The sequence below is a fragment of the Chionomys nivalis genome, chromosome 19 (assembly GCF_950005125.1).
Source record: "Chionomys nivalis chromosome 19, mChiNiv1.1, whole genome shotgun sequence".
In the NCBI taxonomy this organism is placed as follows: domain Eukaryota; kingdom Metazoa; phylum Chordata; class Mammalia; order Rodentia; family Cricetidae; genus Chionomys; species Chionomys nivalis.
Window position 1 is genome coordinate 28,694,252 of NC_080104.1, and position 23,511 is coordinate 28,717,762.

Consider the following 23,511-nt stretch of genomic DNA (forward strand, 5'->3'; position numbering starts at 1 on the left):
TGAAGCAACCTTAGTAGACAGAACTCCCTGAAGCAAAGGACTTTCTGCAGTACTTCCCTACCACTTAAGGTCCAGCTAATTAACTGTTATTGCTAAGTCTTGAATTCCAATGTCATTTTCTATGTGGGAAAGAGCTATGTGAATGGGCAAGTGTTACTCACTAACCAGTCAATGTGACGTCCCTAGCCTAACAGAAACTATGTGAGTTATCATGTGTTACAAAAATGGGTTAGTCCCTGAAAATGTAACATATGAATGTAATGTAATATGTAAATGTCCATGTAAAATGTGCATGTCCAGAGTTAGGCTGTGAGAGGAAGGCAACTGTGTTGAGGGAGAGCAGAGGAAGGGTGCAGAGCGAGAGATGTGGAGAGTTAATTAGAGAGAGGCTGATGAGGATAGCAATGGAAGGATGCAGAGCTAACTATGAAGAAAAAAGAAACAAGATGTTTTTTTAAGGTGAAATATAGAGAAAGTTACCATCATAAAGTATCTCTGTTTTCTTATTTCCCCCTCAGATAGCGAAAGTCTAACCACCAGATAGATAAGAATTTTTTCTGAGCATTCATCACACTCGTGGATATTTCTGCATTCCCTGGGTGTGACTAAAGGCTGGCCACCCAGTTAGCCATATCTGGCACCCAAACAGGTTTAATTGGTCAGTCATAAGTAATGAGCTGTTTAATCTCCATGAGTTTACGAAGTTATTAAATATTTGTTTGCTTTCAATTTTAAGTTTTACTATAACATAGTCATTTAGGATATAAGAAGTGATTTCACTCTTTTTGAAGTGGAAAAAAAGATTTGCCTTGTGTCCCAGGATGTGGTCTATTCTAGAAAAGGCTCCATGTGCTGCTAAGTAGGATATTCATTGTGTTTGGGTAGAATATTCTGTAGATATCTGTTAAATCCATTTGATGCACGGTATCAATTAATTCTAATGTATCTCTGCTTATTTTCTACCTAGATAATCTGTCTACTGGAGAAAGCAGGTTATTGAAATCATCTATGATTAATGGATTGATGTCAATCTGTTTTTTAAATTCAGTAGTATATATTTTATAAAATATTGTGCCCAGAGTTTGGTGCATATATGTTTAAGACAGCAATGTCTTTTGATTAATCCTTCTCTTGATACAATAAAATATCCCTCCTTATTTCTTTTGGTTAGTTATAGTTTAGAGTCTATTTTCTCAGATATTAGGGTAGTGGTGCCTACTTGCTCCCTGGTCCCATTTAGAGTACTTTATGCATCATTTACTCCAAGGAGGTACTTATCTTTAAAACTAAGTGTGTTTCTTGTAGACAACAGGTACGTGGATTCTGGGGGTTTTGTTTTATTTTGTTTTGCTTTAATTAATTAATTATAATTTTAAATAATCTTTTCTCATTTTACATACCTATCCTAGTTCCCACTCCTTCCCCTTGTCCCGCTCCACACATTTTTCCCCCACTCCAACCCCCATCCACTCCTCAAAGAGGGTGAGGCTTCCCATGGAGAGCCAACAAAAGTCTGTCACATTACTCTGAGGCAGGACCAAGGTCCCTATATTTTGGCTGAGCAAAATATCCCTCCAAAACGAATGGGCTCCAAAAAGTCAGTTCAAGCACTAGGGATAAATCCTGGTCCCACTGCCAGTGGTCCTACAGACTGCCTAAGCCTACACAACTGTCACCCACATTCAGAAGGCCTAGTTAGGACCTATGCAGGTCTTCCACTATTAGTCCAGAAACAGCGATCTCCCACTAGCTCAGGTCAGCTGTTTTTGACGAAGAAGCTAAAATTATACAATGGACAAAAGAAAGCATCTTTAACAAATGGTGCTGGAATAACTGGATGTCAACATGTAGAAGAATGAAAATGGATCCATACCTATCACCATGCACAAACTCAAGTCCAAATAGATCAAAGACCTCAACATTATATTCAGCCACACTGAACCCCAGAGAAGAGAAAGTGGGAAGTAGCCTTTAATGCATAGGCACAGGAGAGCACTTCCTAAATGTAACACCAGTAGCACAGACACTGAGAGCAACAATTAATAAATAAATAAATAATAATTAATTCCTAAAACTGAGAAGCTTCTATAAGGAAAAGAACATGTCAATAAGACAGAAAGGCAGTCAACTCAATGGGGAAAGATTGTCACTAATCCCACATTGGACAGAGGACTGATCTCCGAAATATATAAGAACTCAAGAAAATAGACATTAAAACATCAAATAGTCTAATTAAAAATTGGGTACAGATCTAAACAGAGAATTCTCAACAGAAGAATCTCAAATGGCCAAAAGACACTCAAGGAATTGCTCAACATCCTTTGCAATCAGGAAAATGCAAATCAAAATGACTGTTCTTGTTTTATTTTTTAATTTATCCAATCTGCCTATGTCTTAACTGGAGAATTGTGACCACTGGTATTTATAGCTATTGTTGAAATGTGTGTGTTGTCATCATTGTGTTGCTGATTTTTGCTGGTTTTGTGTTCTTAGCGGTATTTTTTAATTATATTTCTTTTCAAAGTTATTCTGCTATCTTCACTCCTCTCTTTAGCCTGAAATACTGCTTCTTATACTTTCTTTAGGTTAGGTTTGTTGAATGTGTGTGTTTGTTTATATCATGGAATATTTTTAATGTGTTTCTTCTTCAATTATGGCAGATAGTTTTGCTGGGTATATTAATCTAGGCTGGTCATCGTTAAGTCTTTTAGGACTTGGAATGTATTCTTTCAGGATCTTCTAGCTTTCAAAGTTTCCAATGAGAAGTCAGCTGTAGCTATAATGGATTTTTTTTTTTGTATGTGACTTGTTTTTTTTTCTTGCACTTTTCACTATACTTTCTTTGTTATGTATAGTTAGTGTTTAACTCTGATATGGTGTGGGAATTTTCTTTTATGGTTTTGTCTATTTGGTGTTCTGGGTATTTCTTATATCTGTGTGGGCATGTCTTTCCTTAGTTTGGGGGACATTTTCTTCTATGATCTTGTTGAAGATCTGGTCTTTCTCACTGACTTGGAGTTCTTTTCCCTCATCTATGCCTGTAATTCAAAAGTTTTTTCTTTCTTCACGGTGCTCTCCCTATGTTCCCATTTTTGTTCAGACTTCATTCTACTTCCTCTTATCCTCTGGTAAGCATTAGCCAGGATTTTGTTTTGGCTTTTACTCCACCCTACTTCTCCCATAACACCCTGGTTATGTACTAGTGGCATGTCACACCTACAACTCCTCAGCATTCTTATGGTCTTTCCAACTCATAATTGTAACTAGAAAGTGCCCTAGGTTCTCTATTTGGATGCAAAACCACCTCCTCTTTGCCATTCTAATTCTTTACTTCGAAAATTCAACTCCCAAACCAAGCACTTCTTCTAAGTTGCCCATCATTGCTCATGTACTGGTCCTTTCACTTGAAAGCCAATGACCTTATACACTCCTGCCCTTTATTTATGCATTCGTGATTCAAATTCATGACTTTCTATTAAGTCCTCATCCTATGATAAGCTCTTGCAGAAAGTGCTTTCCAGACTCGATTGGTTATAAACAGTCTCCTTTGTTAAGCATTGCTTCACTTTGACTAGACTAATTACCTAAAAACTTTACAAGATAAGCTAAATCAATTAGACAATAGGGTTTTTCCAGTACAATGATGTTCTTCAAATTAAAAAAATAAATAAATACAAAAAAAAAAAAACGTTTTTTAAGAATGTGCAATGACTTTGATGTCCCAGCTTCTTCTGGGGCCAGGAAGGATAGGCTCAGTCAGCTATTGTAGAACCCAAGGCAAGTCAGAATCACATTGCAGACAGTAGTTCTAACAACACCATGGAACTACTAGATAGACTTACTAAAAGATGCATTCTCTTAAATATTTTGTTAACAATTTATGCATTTTAGTTAAATTCTTAACAAAACAGAGTATTTGAAAAAGTACTAGACCTAATAAGCTACCATCAGACTTATACAGATTAAACCTCGCAACAACTGAGCCTACTAGAACAGTCATTGACTTCAAAGTATATTTTTTTCCTCAGAAAACAATTTTCCAAAATGAAAGACTCTGTCATGAATTTTCAGCTTCACTAATAAACCCCAATGCATCAAACATTTATGTTTTTAGGTGAGGCCCTCAACTGACAGAGAAAAATAAGTTGGGGTGGAATTTCTATGTTCTTTTATTACCAAGGGAAATAAAACTGTCGCCGAGCAGATGGAAGAACTGGAATTTCCAAGGACTCAGAACCTGAAAAGTCAAGGTGTTGGATCAATTCACCCAGAAGGCAGAAGTCTGGTGTGAATCCTGATGCAGTGCACAGCATCATTCTGTAAACAAATCCAAGAGGATAGAGCTACTGCAGAATCACTGAGGATCCTGGGCAGAACTGGACCTACCTGGTTGATCCCCGAGGCAGGAATCTTGTAGGACTGCATCTTCTGCTTCAGCAGCTCTGCATCACTGTGACGGAATGGGCACCCTGACAACAAAACACAAACCACACAGCAGCAAGGTCATTTACCAGGACTCAGCACAGTGCCACCCTCGAGAGGCTGCCAAAGCACTCTTAATGTCTAACAGCTTATTAATAAAAACTCAATTGCCCATGGGTACAATTGTTTCCCTTTCTATCTAAAGGAGGATTTAGCTGCTCAGGTATCAGGACACCACAGGTTCAGGAGTTACATAAAACAGCGCAGCACTCGCAGACTCATGGCCATTCATGAGGAAGGGAAAGCAGCCTGACCCTTGGCACCTCTCACAGAACAGGAAATCACAAAGTAGGCATAACAGTTTACCTCTCACATTTCTGTAGTCTAAAAATACTGCAGAGTAACATAAAAGAGAAGGATATATATAATAGAAATAAAAATATCCAAACTCTAAGAAACATAAATATATCAAATCAGATTCTGACACAAATTCTACGCCTAACTCCTGAAGACCGGAACTCCTATAAACTCTGAAGAATCATGGCAGTAAACACTGTGGACAATTAGAAATGGCTTCAGAGAAAAGTCACACATAGTATATTTGTCTCATCACTTATTTCATGAGCAAAATAAAAGGATGGACAATGAGAAATATTTGCATGAAGAAGAACAGAGACTATTTAGGCACAGAAAAATAGATCTACAAGCTAACTGATAGTAACTGCACATTTTATATAAAATTGGTGGAAATTGGAGAATGAAAAAATAACGGAAAAGGGCTAAGAAGCCAAACCAATACATTTATCAAACAATTTAAATATAAATAAAGCCTCCATTGTAAAACTATGGATCTCTATAAACTATGAATTCTGAAAAATTTATAGCATATCCTTTATACATATTTACAAAAATACATTTTAGTACAAGGAAGCATCTTGAGAAAATGTATAATGTATAGTAAAGTGTCTGGCATTCCTGAGGTTGACCATGCTCCTGTGGGTGGCTCAACACAAGACTAACACGATGAGTTATTTAAAAGAAAAACCAGGGAGATAAAGCTAATTAATTGAAAAATCAACAACAAAGAAATAGGATCTCAAGGCAAATTCTGCGAAGCAGGTAAATGCAGAGATTTATAACTGACCAGAAGAGAAATCCCCAGGGAAAACCTCTGTCACAGCAGTGCCCTGGGCAAGCCCATCTGACTGGTGCATGACTGGAGCCTCAGTGTGAACGCATCTAAGAAGCTCAAGGGGATGAGTGCTAGGGCAACTCTTACACTTCTATGAGTTTTACATCAGAAAATCTACCAGTAGTGTTTATCATATAAATAAACACAAATGAATAAATAAATCAAGCTTCTGTAGAAGGAAGAGAAAGGCTAAATATACTAGTGCATCCTATTCTCCAGAAGAGACTACCTGAGCAGAGCCCTGTTGAGTCTATTACAGCCTGATATTCTTGGAAAAGGGGGGTTCCCAGCAAGTTTATCTCACTCAAGGAGAAGTTCAGTGTAAAAATGCTGAACAAACAATACAGAATTATAACAGCAACGATGCTGGAATGAAGAGGCCAAGTACATAGGCTAGAAAAAAGAACAGATGTTAGAATACGCAGAGAGATATGAAACCTAAGCACTTTTTAAAACTGCAGATTAAAAACACTATACACATTAAGAAGGGTTTCTATGGTGGTTTAAAGGAAAATGGATCCCAATAGGAATGGCACTATTAGGAGATATGGTTTTGTGGAAATAGGTGTGGCTTTGATGGAGGAAGTGTGTCACTGTGGGGGTCTCTATTGCTCAAGCTTTGCTCAGTGTGACACTCAGTCTACTTCCTGTTGCTTGCAAGACATAGCACTATCAGTTCCAGCACCATGTCTGCCTGTACACCTCCATGTCCCGCCATGATAATGGACTAATCTTCTAAAATTAAGCCATCTCAATTAAGTGTTTTCTGTTGTAAGAGTTGCCATGGTCATCATGACCATGTCTCTTCACAGCAATAGAAAACCTAACTGAAACAGTTTCCTTTCTGTTGTCTCTAAGACACACATCTTACTGGTACAGATACTGTCAGTGCTATGATGGGAAACATCTATCAAGCAAACAGAAATAGAAAACAAGCTGGCTTAGCTATTCTGATATCTGAAAAAGCAGATGTCAAACCAGAAGTAATCAGAAGAGACAAGTGAGGCCACTGCATATTAATGAAAGGAATAACTCATCAAGAAGATACAATTGTAAAATATATATGCACCAAATGCTGAGATTCCCAATTTCATACACAAACACTAATGAACATAAAGGTCAAACAGGTCAAAATAAAATAACTGGTTCCCCACTTTCACCTCTAGATAGATCACCAAACCCAAAAATCAGCATAGAAGCTTCATATAAACTACATTATACACTAAATGCATGTAATGTATCAACAAATTATTCTACCCAGCAGAAACAGAACAAAAATTCTAGGAAGCAGTCATAGAGCCTGTTCAAAAACCAACCACATTCTGTGTCACATATTATTTAAAGCAGCTTGATGGAAACAGTTAACATGTTTGTGGTAGTCTGAATGTGAGTGACCCCAGTAAGCTCACAGGGAGGGGCACTACTGAGAGGTGTAGACTGTTCAGGTAGACGTGGTCTTATAGAAGGAAATGTGTCACTCTAGGGCCAGGCTTTGAGATCTCCTATGCTTAGACTTCACTCTGTGCCACAGTCCATTTCCTGTTGCCTTATAATCAAGATGTAGCCAGCACCATGTACGCCTGCATGTTGTCATGCTCCCAACCATAATGATAATGGATTGAGCCTATAAACTGTAAGCTACTACCTCAATGAAATATTTTCCTTTATAAGAGAGCTGTTGTGGTCACACTGTCTCTTCACAGCAATAGAAACCCTAACTAAGACAATGTTCTTTAATAAGTGAAAAAAATAACCTGTGATATATCCAGATAATGGACTATTACCAGATTTCCACCCAGGCTCTACTTGGAAGTCAAGAGTGGCCTCTGCCCAGCTAAAACAGCAGGACTACCTTCAGTGAGAAGCTATGTGTAAAAATGAAGGTAGAGAACAATAGAGAAAGGCACCCAACATCAACTTTTGGCCTCCATGGACACACACCTGCACACATGTATATATCAGAGACACATACATATATCAATACAACCACAGACCCAATCAACGGTCCAAAAATAGGGAAGAGATTTTAAAATTACTTTTAAAGGATATATTATGCAGTAAATTAAAATAATCTTCCAGAGACTAGTTAATAACATAAAATAATGTCAAGTTTAAAAACATGAGGCAAACAGTTAAGAGTTAGCTGTCTAGACTTAAGAGAAAGACTAAAATGTTGATAGCAACCAAGATTAAATGTGAAATAATGGGTAAATTTTTCATATTTTCTATAGATAGAATATTTTGAAAATAAGCTTAAAGGAAACATACTGATGTTCACAAAGTCAAAAATGTGGATGTCCACACCCATAGACTATAGACACCAAGAGTGAACCCTAATCTCAGCAACAGGCTTTGAGAAATAACAACATGTAGTAACCAGTCACTGTGCCAGAAGATGCTGAGAATGGAGGAGGTTATCATGTGTGAGGATGAGGGCATATGGGAGCACATTCTGTTCAGTCTTCCTGTGAACCTAATGCAGTTTAAAACTTTAAAACAATTGACCTGTTGAGGGGGGGGAGGGGGGATGAGAAAGAAAAAATGGGAGGATTGGTAAATGTGTGCATCAAACAGTTCAGTTCATCAAATATTTGTGAAGAACAGTACAGGAATCCACCCATATGTGAGGCTTTACTTTCTGTGGTTTCTATTATCCAAGGTCAATAATATCCAAATGGAATTTTACACAGGTATATCTGTACAGCATCATGAGTCGTGTGGCAGAAATTTTAGGATGTTTGATGTGTTTATGCTGAACACAATGATTGCCTGTTGGTCACTTAGTCTTAGTTATAACATGATATCACAGTTCTATCATGATAACACAGTTCTGCATTTAGATTATAGCACAGGAGTACTGCCTATGGCAATCCAGGTATGCAAACAAACAAGCAAACAAACAAAAGTTAAGGAAGTGGGGCAGGAGGCCAAAGTTGTTAAGATACTATGGCAGAACAAATTTCCTACTCATGAAATGGTCAAGAAGAAAGAAGAAACTTATTACTGGCTCTCCTTAGCACATGGAATTGCAAACGAATCAGGCATGGTATGAGACAATTGTTTAGTTAAAATGGCAAAGACATGAACTTGTGGATGGGAAAGAATGAACATAAAAGGTGCTGTGGAGCTGTCGAAAGCATTGAGTTTGCAAGCGCACATGTCAGTAAGGCTCCTTAAAGAGTGACAAGCCACGTATGGTAAGCAGTTTTTATATAGATTCAGGAATAGAGTTGTTCTGTCTTGTTTTGCTTCTTTGAAAAGGAGCTATGAATCAAACAAAAGGCCTTGCACGTAGTAGGCCTACAACCAAGACAACCCAGAAACAGGGTTTAAATTAAAAAAATCACTAGACAGGCTACACATCCCGAGGAAGCTACTGCCACATTCCTAAGAGGCTGGGAAGCTGATTAAGGAGAAAAGATGCCATCTAAAGTAAGCCTTCAGGGAGGGCGAAAGCAGGCTCTTCCAGAAGATGATGGACAATAAACCAACACTCATGAGGTGCTCAAGAAGCACCAGAGCACAGCACAGAGAAGACAGACCACCTCTAGCAGCAATTGTACTGGGCGTGTGATAAAGTCAAGGGTGCTATGAAGAAGCCATAAGCTTTCAAAACCCCAAATGATCTGTTCTGGCAACATGATCTGAGTCAGGGTGACAGCCACCTTGTTAATAGAAAGTTCTGACCAATAATTCCTCCAAGAAATAAAAAATACTTGCAAGAAGGGTTGAAATTTAAGGTCTTCTTGATGAAAGACTATATTCCTGGCCATCCTGAGTTGGCTTACGATGGAAATGCAAGATTGAGGTTGCATTTTTATTATTACCTAAATTGAGTCCACTACTCGAGCTCCTTGATCAGAGAACCATCTGATTTGTCAAGGCCATAAAAACTTACCTGGTTTAATTGCATTAAATCAGTACTTGATACAGGTCCTAATCTAGACATAGTACAATGTAGGAAAAGATGAGTTCCTGTGAAGCTACACTGAAAATGCCTGATGGAAGAATTTACAGCATGAAGCCATGAACGACTTTAAAAGCTTCCTGGGAACAGTAAAGGAACAGGGAAAGCCACTTGCATTGAAATACAAGCTGGTATGAATTTGCTAACATGCTGATGAAGGAATGCAGGAAACATTGAGTAACAAACACACAATTGAAGAAACTTGTTAAGACCCCTATATAGGGAAATGGGCAGAAAATTGAGGCAGAATCAGCAGTGGAATATTCCAAAAAATTTGCTAAATTATTATTTTCAGATAGATCTCATTATATTGCTCATACCACACAATGAACTCCTGAGTTCAAGTGATCCTCCTGCCTCCGCTCCTTGGTGCTGGACCATTGTAAACAGAGACTGTACTTTAGTTTCCCAGATGCCCAGACCCGAATAATCACACAGAAACTATATTAATTACAACAGTGTTTGGGCTATTAGCTCAGGCTTCTTATTAGCTATTACATCTTAAATTAACACATTTCTATTAATCTATGTATCACCATGAGGTTGTGGCCTACCGGTAAGGTTCCGCATATTTCTCCTTTGGCAGCAACATGGCACCTCCCTGACTCTGTCTTCTCTCTCCCTGCATCAGCTTAGTTTTTCCGCTCTATTCTGCCCGGACACAGTCCAAAGCAGTTTCTTTATTAACCAATAGTAATAGAACATATTCACAGCATACAGAGGGGAATCCTACATCAGACTTCAGGCTCTGTGCTAACACACCCAGCTTTAAAGTTATAAAAGGACAAGGGATGGAATGAAATCCTCAGGAAACACACAGTATTAAGAGCTCCCAGATGACCTCTAAAGGATTACAATACTGGGGTAGTAATCTGACAAAATATTAAGAGATAACTTATTATTATAGTTTTCACACACATAAAAAATGGTCTCCAATAGAAAAAAGAAGAAAACCTGCCAAATACTGAGTCTCTGCAAACATTTCTATCACCTGGTCATGACATCCACCCATTCAGAGCATCGGAGCTAGCTGGCCTAGGGTCACCTGACATGATCTTCCCAATACTAAATCACAATAGTTACATCTATCACACTGGCGTCATTGGACCAAAATACACAATATCAGCTCATATTATATAAAAGCAAGGACAGTACATTGATACAGTTATTATTATAGTACATCACTATAATTATTCTATTATTGTTAATCTCTTGCTATGCCTAATTTAGAAATTCAAATTTACTATAATCTCTGTGTGTGTCTGTGTGTGTGTGTGTGTGTGTGTGAACAACTCAACCAAACTGACATACATTTGACACTGGGACTTGTTAAACTGCTTACTTAATCTCTGTTAATCAGATGACAGGAGTAAGAAAAAAAATACACTGCTCCTCTGCACGTGGCCTTTTGAACATTAATAAAAAGCACAAACAGCTCAAAACAATCTTATCTTCTAAAACCTTTGCAGAACATGAGACACGGAACAGTGGATGAAAGAGAACTGGGAAGCCTGCTCCAGCACAAGCTGACCAAGGCTGAGTGAGCTCAGTACTAAGACAGATCACTGTCACGGCGCTCCAACCTGACACATACACAGACAGAAGCTACCACAAGCTAGGGCCTTCAAGCAATGTGAAAAGTCATCCCCCGGCATCCAGCACAAGCACTTACCATGATAATCCCCTTGGCTTGGCGGATTGGTCAGGATAATCTTCATGCAACTGAAAGGCGTATAGTCTGTCCTCTTGCCTTCCTTTCCAAAGCTGTGCCGGATATTGTACGAGTAACCTTTATCAAACTGAGAAAAAAAAAAGAAGAGACCAAGTCAGTCAATACAGTAATGGCATCAGCACCAGCTAGGATCAAACAGCTAAGGGATTCAGTGTTCATGAATACTCTATGTATCTCCTGGGTTTTTTATGACACAAATATAACACATATAAACACACACGGAAACAAGGTTTTCCTATTAATGTCCTACCTACTTGTCTCTGCAGCATACTAAACAAACTTTTTAAAGAAACAATAAAAATCTTCTTAGGTAGGAGAAAGTTAAGGTTATAATCATTCCCGTCTCTGGTATCTAATGGGGATTGTTCCAGCAATCCCAGTGATAATTAAAATCTACAAGTCAATGTCCAATAGCTCAAAACTGAGTGTAATAGTTGAATTTAACTTATTACGCCTCCCATCTACTTTAAATGATCTTCAAATTATTTATAATAAGTAATACAATTTAAGTGCTATGGGAATAGTTGTGACACTGTCATTGTTTGGGAATAATAGCAATGAAAAACGTCTATATATGGTTAATGCAGACACAATAATTTTCCCCCCCAAACACTTCAATCTGAGGTTCACTGAATCTAAGGATATGAAAGCCCGAAGCCATGAAGGGGCAACTGTTTACTGATTAATGGTGAGAATAATCTGTTGCAGGAAATAATCAATTTTCCCTCCTTGATTTGATTTCAGAGACTACACTAGGTGGAAAACAGTCTAGCCTCTCTGTCCTCCTAAACTGTCCGTTAAATTCAACATCCTAACTCACTCTACTTATGAAGTAAGTGCCTCTTCATATGTATCCTCCGCATTTCCATCCGGGAAACAAGCTGTCAGCAAATGTCTGACGAGTGGATGAGCCACTGCAGGTGCTTCCTACCTGGAATCCCTGCCGTGGTGTTCATAAAACAAGATAATGGTGTGGAAGGGGCTTTGGAATGAATAGGATAAGAGGCAGAAAAGGGACTTAGCATTCACTGAAAGGCACTTTAGGTACTTGGGTGCTTTTAAAAGTGCAATCCCATTTGATCATTTCAAATAACTGGTCTCCCTATGATGGAACACAAGAGGAAACTAAAGTTCAAAGAAATGAGGCAATGTAATAAAACATAGACATTAAATAAATAGCGGAGTTGAAAAGCATGCGAAACTGGAAAAGTCTGGTTCCAAAATCCAAGTTCTTTCCATAATACTGCTCTTTCTCAGTAATAAGATATTCAAAATTATAGGTTCTAATATATCATTTTAGGCTGTAACTTCTTTCTTTCAAAAGATACTTCATCTTGGAGGTTGGGGTTGTGAGCCGACTCTTCTTCCAGGCCTCAGTGGCATTTCCCTATGCGCCCTTATACCCCTCTAGGATAGTTCTCATCTCTGCGTATTTGGTTTCCATTACACTTGTCTGTGCTTATTTTATGGCTTGTTAGCCTCTGCTTTGTACTGATCAGCTTGGTGGTCAGTTGCTCCTGGGCTATCCAGCACTACACCAGTACGCAAGAAAATAAACTTACTGCACGTGGAAGAACTCCTTGGTCTACTACAGCATTTGAAAGGGCATTATCCCATTTTCATACTCCCATCAAATGTTTCCAGGGCCTGATGTTTGATGATTTTCTAATTCCTATATTAGGTGATGCCCATAACCCATTGGTCAAACAAGGGCAGACAATGTACCATTGATAATATGTTTGATTAAAGGGATATTCGATGTGACAGAATATTAGGTAAAATCCAATTGGATGGAGGAGTATAAGTTAAGGTAAATTTCTCACATAATTATTTATGGTAAAAATTATGAGATCAGCCAGGTATGATGGTGCATGCCTTTAATTACAACATAGGAGGTAGAGACAAGTGGCTCTCTGTGAGTTCCAGGCCAGCCTGGTCTACAAAGCAAGTTCCAGGACAACTAGGACTGTTATGCAGAGAAACCCTGTCTAGAAAAACAAAACAAAAAACAAAAAACTATGAGAACGAAAACCAAGTTTCTAAAATAACTGTCAGACTACAACAAATGGCAGACCATAAGAACCTTTAAATAATAGGAGAAAAATCTTAGACTATGCCCTGCTTTTACTACTCAGTAATCTCACAAGCCTTCAAAACTAAATTCTCAGAAGCTGTAAGTGGTTCACAGGGCACATCAAATGTTCTTCCATGACACCCAGGCAATACTTGCTACGTCTTGAAAAGCCACAGAGCACACATAACGAGTCATTTCCAAAGGGCATCTTCAGAGTTCTGAATCTAACAGTCAGAATAAAATGTCTATAAAAGGTCATACTTTATTTCCATGCTTCTTTTAGATAAAATGCATATTCTGGAAAGCTTGAAGTAAGAGTTCTTGAGCAAATTTTCATGTGAAATTACTAAGCATAACACTAAAAGTATTGCACAGATGGAAGTAATGGGCAATAAGCTGAAACCCCGAGTGCACAGGACAGGCCTAGGTTTCATCCACATTAGTGAGCACAGGGCACACTAGGATGGCAGAGCTGCCATTTGCCACCCATAAGGTTCATTATGAAAGCAACCCAGCAAATATCAGGTAGTTGGAGATGCCAGGTTTTGTAATGAGTGAGGTAACTTACAAAGGGTCTGATTTCACTCTCATCTTTCCTAATCCGGGCCACACCCTTGAGATTTCTTTCCCTTAACTTTACATCCACTGACCCACTTACTTTTTGACTATAGAGCTTCACTTGCTGGTGCTGCGCCCGGTTCTATAACACGACCACATTCTCTCTCCTCTAGCAGTTCCTAAAGAAAACCTGTTTATATTGCTTTAATTACTGTCCATCTCTGCTTTTAATTTACCAACATTATGGTACCACAGCTCAGAGCTGACTGCCATGGGATCCCTCAATCATAAAACACCAATCCAACAATCCAAACTGAACCTGTGTTTCCATCTTCATGAAGTTACAGGTAACCGTCTACTGAGGCATGATGCAGGCAGATTTCACTCCGAGGACAAATGCCTATGGATTGGGCCATTTCAATAGGCTCAACATAAGCTTTAATCACTGAAATGAAAAATGCACTTAATAGCCCTAACCCATCAAATGTCATCACTTAGCAGGACAAGTAGCAGAGTGGTTAGTTGTTGACCTTTGACCATGGGCTGAGACCAAACTGAAGAGGATTAGAATTTCTCCTTGGGGATAAAGCAATAACGACTTTTACAAACATTTCTAAAAAGTAACTGTCCTCAGCTTCTGCTAGGTTAGAATCATCCTGTCTACGTTTTACACATGTTTAGCTTCTATCCACTTTCCCCATACAGTCTCCCTATTTTTCTTTGTCTGGTCACTTTAGTCCATAGTATCAGGGGGAAAATGGTTTCTGTCTTATAGCAGTGAGGATCATATTTGTCTGTTTACATAAAGTCACTATATGCTAGTCTGCCTTATAGCAAATACAAATTATAACACTACAATACTTCCCAGTGAGAGGGATGAAAGGCTGAATAACAAAGTTCACTAGCCTTAATGAGTGCAAACGTTTAGTTACAGGATTCAAATCTATCTTGTACAAAAAGGCTATATGCGCAGATTTGTGTTGTTTTATTATTTGCAATTAGAGCGCTGCATCACTTACTTACATAAACCACACAGATATGATTCACTGCAAAAAGACACAAAGTTTGAAGGAAGAGAAATGCTTCTTCTCCATCTTAGTGGTGTGTTATATGCACGAGCCCCGTTGCTGACTTTATGTAGATTATGATCAAGGTTCTGAATTAAAGCTGAAAACAAAGCAGTTGTTGTCTTGTAACCAAACAACACATTATTGACAGATTGTGTTCTCAGCAATGCAGGAAGACGACTCTACCAAGGGAGGGCTATGTAAATTTCATTGTCTGGCTTCAGGTTATCTGTTTGCTTCTCAGCATCAGTGTGGTTTCTCATTAAGACACTGGATTTGTGTTGCCATGCTATTCTTTCAAATGATTTGTACACAGGTGACATGTACAGGAAGAGATAGAAGGAAAATGCCTTTTCTTCCTTCAGTTTTACCACCCTAGAAATGTTTAAAGGAAACCATTATTTCATATTGCAGTTGCTCTGGACACCATAATAAATCTTTCATTCTTTCATAGGAATTTAATGTTAAGATTAAAATGTCAGTATTAAGTTGGTCAAACACGAACATGTCCAAAGAAAATGGCAAACTGACTGCTGAATACAGACTCATATGCTTCCATCTATGGTGCATTAGTGAACAAACCAAAAAACTCACACATGTACCCCCAGACACACACAAAAAAAGCACACATTAAACTATGAATAATAAAATTATCTGTATTTCATATCAAGTCTCACATTAAATGCTAATTTTCAAACCGCTTAGTAACTATCTATTCTCACGCTATCACAGAAGTACAGATGTGTCGTTATCAACGGAGATGCTGTCTGAAAAGTGTATGTTAGGTGGGTGCATATTTACACGATAGTGTGCAATGACCGTTCATTAGTGTGGTCTCCTACACAACCCAGAGGCAGAAAATGTATGGGGGCTGTCATAATATGGCGTGCTTTTACAGTTTGGTGTTTGCTTTTGTTCAGTGCTAAAGATCAATACCAGGGCCTTGAACATGCTAGGCAAACACTCTCTCCTGGGCTATATCCCCAGTGCTATAACTGTATAAGTAAGAGGACACACAGAAGTAAGCTATCATAGAAAGTAAAGCCTAAGCTCAGTGGTAGAGAGCTTGCCCAGCATGTACAGGATCCTGGTTTGATCCCAAAACTGGGGATTGCAGGTAAGATAATACAGTAAACATAAAAATGCAAACATAATCAATTATCATCAAGTATTATAAACTGTGCACAGATATATGTGCTATGCTTTTATCACCTGGCAACCACAAACAAGGGAGAGCAATACTGCAGTATGAAGACCTCCTACCACACACACAGTGCATATCTGGCCAAGATATCACTCTCTGGCGTGTGACTGTGTATAGGATTAGTCAGCTGACTATAATTACCTGTTGGCGGATATCTGAGTAACAGAGTTCCTCAGCAATGACTCTGAACCTCCAGTCTGTGTGTAGCTTATTCATTGAACTGCAAAACTTCTCAACTATTTACCATGTGTGGTAAAGGACACAGATGAGCTTGTCCCAACATATTAAAAAGAACAAATATATCTTAGCTGTGTTTAGCAATCTACCAAACTCTACTTTCATGTCTGGGTAGATTTAAAAATTCAATAGATAAAACCTACCATTGGCACTACAGATGTAACTGCCTATTTTATGGGCTTTAAGAGAGCAAGCTGAGGGAAGGAGGCAACAACCAGTGCAGTCAGACATTCTCTCTTGGGGTGGCTCTGCTCACCACGCAAGGAGAATACTGGACATGTTTTGGGATATGTTGTGACTGAAAATCCTGTGCTGTTGTCTCAGGAGAGGTAGAGAATCAGCATAGGACATACTAAGTCTAGAACAAGGAGAGACACCCTGAGGGCAAAAACCCCTTAATGACAGAGATTTTGTTATTTCATTAAATTCTGTGTCTTTTGCACTTACTTGGCACATAAGTAATAGTTCTATAAATAACAGTCAGGGCCACATGGACTTGCTGCATTACACTGTTTTAATCTATATAATTGTCAAGTTTCATATATTTCTGGTTGTTGAAATAATGAAAAATGTAATACTTTCTCATCCTACAACCTCTCTTAAGGGACTGAGCTTTCAAAGGTGTCATCTTTTTAAAGAAAGAATGTGTGGAGAAGTGGAGTAGAGTAAATGCCTTGTCCTTGCTCTATCTGCCAGCTGTAGGCTCTCCCTCCTTTCTGCCTAGTGCATCAGAGGCACTGAATGAAGACAGAAATGACCTTTTCCTGACATTAGTAGGAGAGTGCCAATACTCCTGGCTATCTCCAGAGCTTGACAATAAATTCCTATTACTAAAGATAGCACGTACTGGACTCACAGAATTCATACTCACCTGGAAGCTTCATCCCTACAGACTAATGTTCATGATGCTGGAAGGTGCTGTTTAATCAGTTTTAGGGGTAGGATCTCTGTATTAATTGCCATCTACTAGAGCCGGCTAGAGAACACTGCTAGAGAAAAGTAAACCTCAATCCCACCCAGCTGTGAGCCCTGCAAGCGACAACTGTCCTGACAAAAGAAGCCCACGGGTGTAATAGTGGCACAGATGTCATAGCAACAACCAACCACTTTCTGACTGGAACAAAGGCCTGGTCCGTGAGATCGAACCTATACCTGGCACTGTCAACAGAGACAAGAACCTATGATCATAGACCCTAGGAAGGAACCCAATACATTGTTCTTCTAAATGGACATGTGAAATGCAATGACTTTTTGTTATATCTATAAATCAGAGTCAGTTCTCAATCCTCATCAGAGAAGGCTCTCCTTGAAGTAGATGGCAATTAACACAGAGATCCTACCCCTAAAACGGATCAACATGCAGAGCATAAAAGACTGTGGAGCACCCATCCCTGCCTCGAAGTTGACGGACTTTTGCTAAAGGGAAGATGTACAACAAGCAGACTCACACCAATTGTGACAGCATTTTATAAGGCCTTCAGAAGCTCCAGCCAGACAAACTCTGGAGATGAAGACAGATGAAGATGGACACAGTCCCACCAGGCTGAACAACTATTGATATTTGATAGCCACTGGGAAAAGGTGTGTCAGTTTCCTTTAACAATGTGACCTCTAACAGAATAACTACACAGCAGAGCAGGCCTCAACCCCAAGACTTGCTGGGAAATTCATACTGGACTTGATGGGGAAATAAGAAGAAAAAAGTGGACATCTCAAAGTTGAATGGGAAGGGGTGGTGAATGTGTTCAAAATACACTGTACGAAACACTCAAAGAATTATTTTAAAAAGATCAAAAGTTGTCACTCATTATAGTCACTCTTCTACAACAGCATTCCCCATAGTCTGATCACCATTTTAGAGCTACGATAGCAGAATAATATGATTATCTCACTAAGTCACCAAGTTCAGTTTTGTGCTGGATTTATTTAATTTCTTCCAGCTATATAGAAATATACAAATATTCTCCTACAGCAAATAATTATGTTAAAGGATTCTTTCCCTTAATATAACTGTTTTAATTGTTTCTCTATGCTACATCACACTTGAATACACTAAGAAAAAAATCAATTGCTTATAATTTTACCTCAACAGTTCATTTCAATATATTATTATATGAAATACTTCTCTTCATGAAGCACATTATCTTTAAATACATACATATGAATAATGTTCCAAATTACCATTCTGCTAAAGAAATTTCTGTTGTAAGTTTTGAGATTACTGTGTCATAAACTCAATATTAACAGAAATTATTTCCCATTCTGTTTTCAAGTAAAGCTGCTCCTAAAAAAATAACTTTCACATTAATTCAAATGTAATCATTTAATGGTGAGATGCTATGACAAGGAAAGCTAGGGATAACTGCAAATCTAAGAATTGGACTCTGCCTGGACAGCTTCTGGGATCACAGGCCTATGAGCCTCTTCATATGCAGATGAACGTTCATTGAAATTCTACAGCTGCCTCTGATGTTCTCTATGGCATACAAATAAGCAGAAGCACAATGAGAAACACAACATGTGTAAACTTACAGGAATAATATTTTGATGTGCAGCTTTAAAGAGTAATTTGTGGAATACTAATAATCCCCAAATCAATTTGTCTCTAAAGAAATATAGCCACAATATTACTTTTGAAACTTGAGTAATAGCAATGAGACCCTCACCAAACAACTACAGGAGACATTTTCCATAAATGCTGGAGAATTTATCTTCTCTCAGTACCACCCAATTCACAATTGACAACATTTGCTCCTCAGGTTTGTTTTATGCATGAATATACCCAGTTAAATGGCTTCGGTTTATCCCTACTTGAGTTGTGTACATCCACCCCAGGTAGATAATGGCTTTCGATACGGGGCATCCCTGTTTCCTATGCCCATTATTTTATGAACTAAATTCAGTAGGTGTGCACGTAAACATACAGTGACTTCCCAGCGCTCCATTTTTTTCTTGGTTCATATCATCATATTCTGTTTCTTCCTTCTGTTATGAAAACATCATGTACCATAAACCTGCAAAATGTAATGTGCCTGTTCAAGAAGCACAAGCTGTGTAGCTCCTGAAGGAACAAGGTGACATAGTGTGCAAAGGAAGTCACCTCAGTTCCACCATGGGAACACTACACCCAAACCTTGCTCCCATGGCTGAGCCAAAATTCAATACTGAAACAAGTAATCTCAAATTTCACATTTTGGCTGCTGCTCAAGACCATTCCACTCTCTTGGGGAGGCAACAAAGTCAAATAAAAGGAGCCTTAATCTGTCCTTTTTTTTTTTTTCTTTTGCTGCATAACACTGACAACACCTTGTTTATTAATTAAACTTTTTCCTTAAAGAAAAAGACAACAGACACTGGAGAAAGAAGGCAGAAAATAAAAAGTATGAATTTTTTTTATTATTTCAAAATTCTGTTTAGAGATACAAAGTAGTATTCCCAGATGATAAAGCCCATGAAGCTGGGCATTTCAACAGGAAAGATGTAAGAGGCTGCCACAGACACAGGCCATGTGCATAAAGACTCCTCTCACAGGTTGTACAAGAATTAACAAACACTCAGCTGCACCTTGACGACTTAAACAATCGCTGCACATTCCCCAAGTTCTGAAGAGCTCCGAGATGTGGTTATGAACTTATGTCTTCAAGACTATGCAGCAAATTAGTAATGATATTTTGGTTCCTTGCATTTCTTACATCAGAAGTGAATACATTCCTGACAGTTTAGTTCTGTCTAAGTAACAGGGTGGGAAATGACAGGGAAAATGGACTTAAACACTCCCTCACTGACCTTTGCCGCAATAATGACGTAGAGTATATATGTCACCTCTAATTTTGCCTGCCTAAAACTCAAAATAGCAATGCAATGAAACACAAGTTATGCAAAAAAAAAAAAAAAAGTCTTTTGACAGGAATAATAGGAATAATAGACATTCTAAAGGAAAGTGATCCAAAGGCTTCAAAAGAAATGAGAAAATGCATTTGATGCATTTTTTTGAGTTTTATTGAGGAATACAGGCATTCCTTTTGTTTTATCATTATATAAATCAAGTAGATATTTTTCACACAAAATTCTACTAGAAAACTGCAAATATGAATATCTTAGATCCAAAGAAATTTATTGAAATGATATCAATTTAATGGTAACTTTAATAAAAAAAATTCTTATTATTATAAAGCTAAGAGACTATACTTTTTCCTGACATGTCTCACTAAAACTTGATGGCCAGTGGGAATATGACGCCTCATTAGTCATGAAATAGTGAGACTGAACTCAAACTAAATGATAAGCTGGCATTCACAGTTCAAATCTGTGCCACTTTCCGGCAACGCTGTGAGCTGTGATGATGGTGCTCCTTCATTTACTTTGTTCAGGGAAGCATTTTACATACATTTTTACACTTTTATATTGATTTTGCTTAAATTTAACACCATGAAAGAAACCCAGCTCCACCCTATACACAAAGGAATGGTGGCTCTGAGCAGAAATGTGCTCATGGGCTCTGCACCATCAGGGAGTGCACTCAGCTGAAGCTGCGCTCACACGGAGTCTGTGGACCTGAAATATCTTGTTACATTTATGCGTGTGTGTGTGCGTGTGTGTCACAGTGCGTGTGTGTGCGTGTGTGTCACAGTGCGTGTGTGTGTGCGTGTGTGTCACAGTGCACATGTGTGGCGTGGCAGGGGCAGGTTGTCAGAGATTCAGTTCTCTCCGTCTACCCTGAGAATCTCTGGACCAAACCCAGATTGTCAGGCTTGGCAGCAGGAACCTTTACCTGCTGAGCTGTCTCACTGACCCCGAAAATGTTAATTTTTAACATTGTATTAATGAATGTGTTACAAACCTGATGTGAAAGTGAGACCATATCCAACAATACTTTCAAAGTACTATTGTTCTTCCCATTTCCCAGATTGAAAAATAAACACCCAACAGTCAATTGCTTCTTTCAAGGTCAAATACACTGATATGAAATACACGCGGTGAAGCGTGAGTTGTAGATTAAGAATTGTCTGGTTATATGATTAGATTTGCCTTGTGCAGGTACAAAACGAAAGCCACTTAGTCCACAGATCCTACAGCGTTTCATCACGGCATCCCGTAAAAGTGCTCTGAGATTTGACTTTCCTAGAGTAGACTTGGTAGCTGCAATAGAATGCCATCATGTGGGCATATGAGGTTTGAACTACCACACAGGAAAACATCAGACAATTAATTTCCTTCTTTTTTTTTTTTTTTTTTTTTTTTTTTTTTTTTTTTTTTTTTTGGTTTTTCGAGACAGGGTTTCTCTGTGGCTTTGGAGCCTGTCCTGGAACTAGCTCTGTAGACCAGGCTGGTCTCGAACTCACAGAGATCCGCCTGCCTCTGCCTCCCGAGTGCTGGGATTAAAGGCGTGCGCCACCACCGCCCGGCCAATTAATTTCCTTCTTGAAAACACAGTAAATAGTGGATTTGCCCCCCGACTGCCTGCAGTTCCACAGGCAGGCTGACAAGAACCTTGGCAACTCACTAGGGCATGCTGCAAAGCCACCAGTCGTATACCAGAACCCTAAAAACCCATCTTTTCAACATTCAGCACCCAAGTATTTTGTAAGGTTTGTACAGAAAAATTACCTGAATGATAAAAGACAATGCTGCTTGTAGATGCTATAAAACCATGGAGACAAAAGAACTCACTGGGGTGGCCTAGATTAATGATGGCGAGTGGAAAAATGTCACCTGCCTGTGGTCACAAAACACTGAAAACCACTACTCAGATCATCAAACAGAAGAGCTGAGACGACGGCACTTGGCTTTCATTATCAACTGTACACAGTCAGAGAGCTCTGCCGAGACGAGGCGACAGCACAGCTCTGTCACACCTGTGCTCCGACTCCTTGCACTCTCCCGGACGAGCCTCTGCTACTTCCTTTAGATGTGTCACCGTGGCTCGGCAGTTGCTGGGATGACTTAGCAAACTAAAGAGATGATTTCTCATGCACACATAATTCCCTTTCACATTCTAGAGAAGAGAACGGGCAAGACTGACAGAGCTAACCAAAGCAAAGGGCGCAGAAGTGAGAGCTGAAGGTTGATGAATTCACCTTGCTATTACACATTAAACACGGATGTTAAAATGTAAGGTTTTTTCATTCGATTTACTTCTACTCCTACAAATATTAAAGTTTTTTTTCCAAAAAAGTCTGAGTTACAGACAATAAGCATTCAAGAAGGAAAAAAATATAAATTTGGGGCTTAGAAAACTTCATTCCTCAACAATATTCTGTTTTCAAAAAATCGGTATTACATTTTTCACTCATTTCTCATTAGTACATTAACTTAAACAAGAAAACAAAAACCCAGTGTTCTCTACAACACTACCTGTTTTTAATACTGAACCTTCCTCCTCCCCTCATCTTAAGATGCACACAAAGACTAATGACCAGAAACTTTCAAGCAAGTACAAAGCTAACGTGCACAATGCTCCTCCACATGGCTGACGTTGCTCCACACTTGGCAGATGTTATCCTTGCTCCTCACAAGAACCTGCCCAGAACTGAGATGAGAGCTGCCAAATCCGAATGAGAACACGGGACAAACCTCAGGGAAGCAAAGTCACACCAAGACTGTGACAGAACAGAAGCAAACTGCAGTGACTTACTGTGAACCCATGGAGTTGCTGAGGCTCATTCTAAACCAGGTGCCACAGCATCCACAAATCAGGAAGAACTTCATTCCCAGAAAATTGACTTAACTCTGGAGCTGCCCACACACAGGAGATGTTATTTCTTTAATTTGCTGAGAAGGCGTTTCAGAGTTTTCAAGGTGCTGGCCTGGCTGTGTCCTGTGGCTTTAGACCCAGAGTTCTTTCTAACATTTAGGCTTCGCTGGCAAGGCAGAGTTGAAAGGCCGTGTGTCTTTGCAAAGCACCTGGACAGAGATACACCTGGAGTATACCACTGTAGTTCAGCCCTTTCCATTGTATCCAGGCTCTTCATTTCACTATCCCCTTAATAGCCATGAAACAGAATCTTACAGACACTTTCCATTACTGGACGAAAGGTAATCTATTGAAAAAGTAACCT

General features: G+C 38.9%; 1 protein-coding gene across 3 annotated transcripts in view; it reads right to left on the minus strand.

Annotated features, from left to right (window-relative positions):
* The window catches only part of Prim2 (DNA primase subunit 2), a 250,298-nt gene that overhangs the window by 20,075 nt on the left and 206,712 nt on the right, over positions 1–23,511 (minus strand). For all 3 annotated transcript variants that reach the window (XM_057794656.1, XM_057794657.1, XM_057794658.1), the window contains 2 exons: positions 11,254–11,380; positions 4,387–4,469 (listed from right to left, as the gene is read on the minus strand). In XM_057794656.1, the coding sequence (XP_057650639.1) occupies positions 4,387–4,469; positions 11,254–11,380 (210 nt within the window). The remainder of the gene's footprint in view (positions 1–4,386; positions 4,470–11,253; positions 11,381–23,511) is intronic.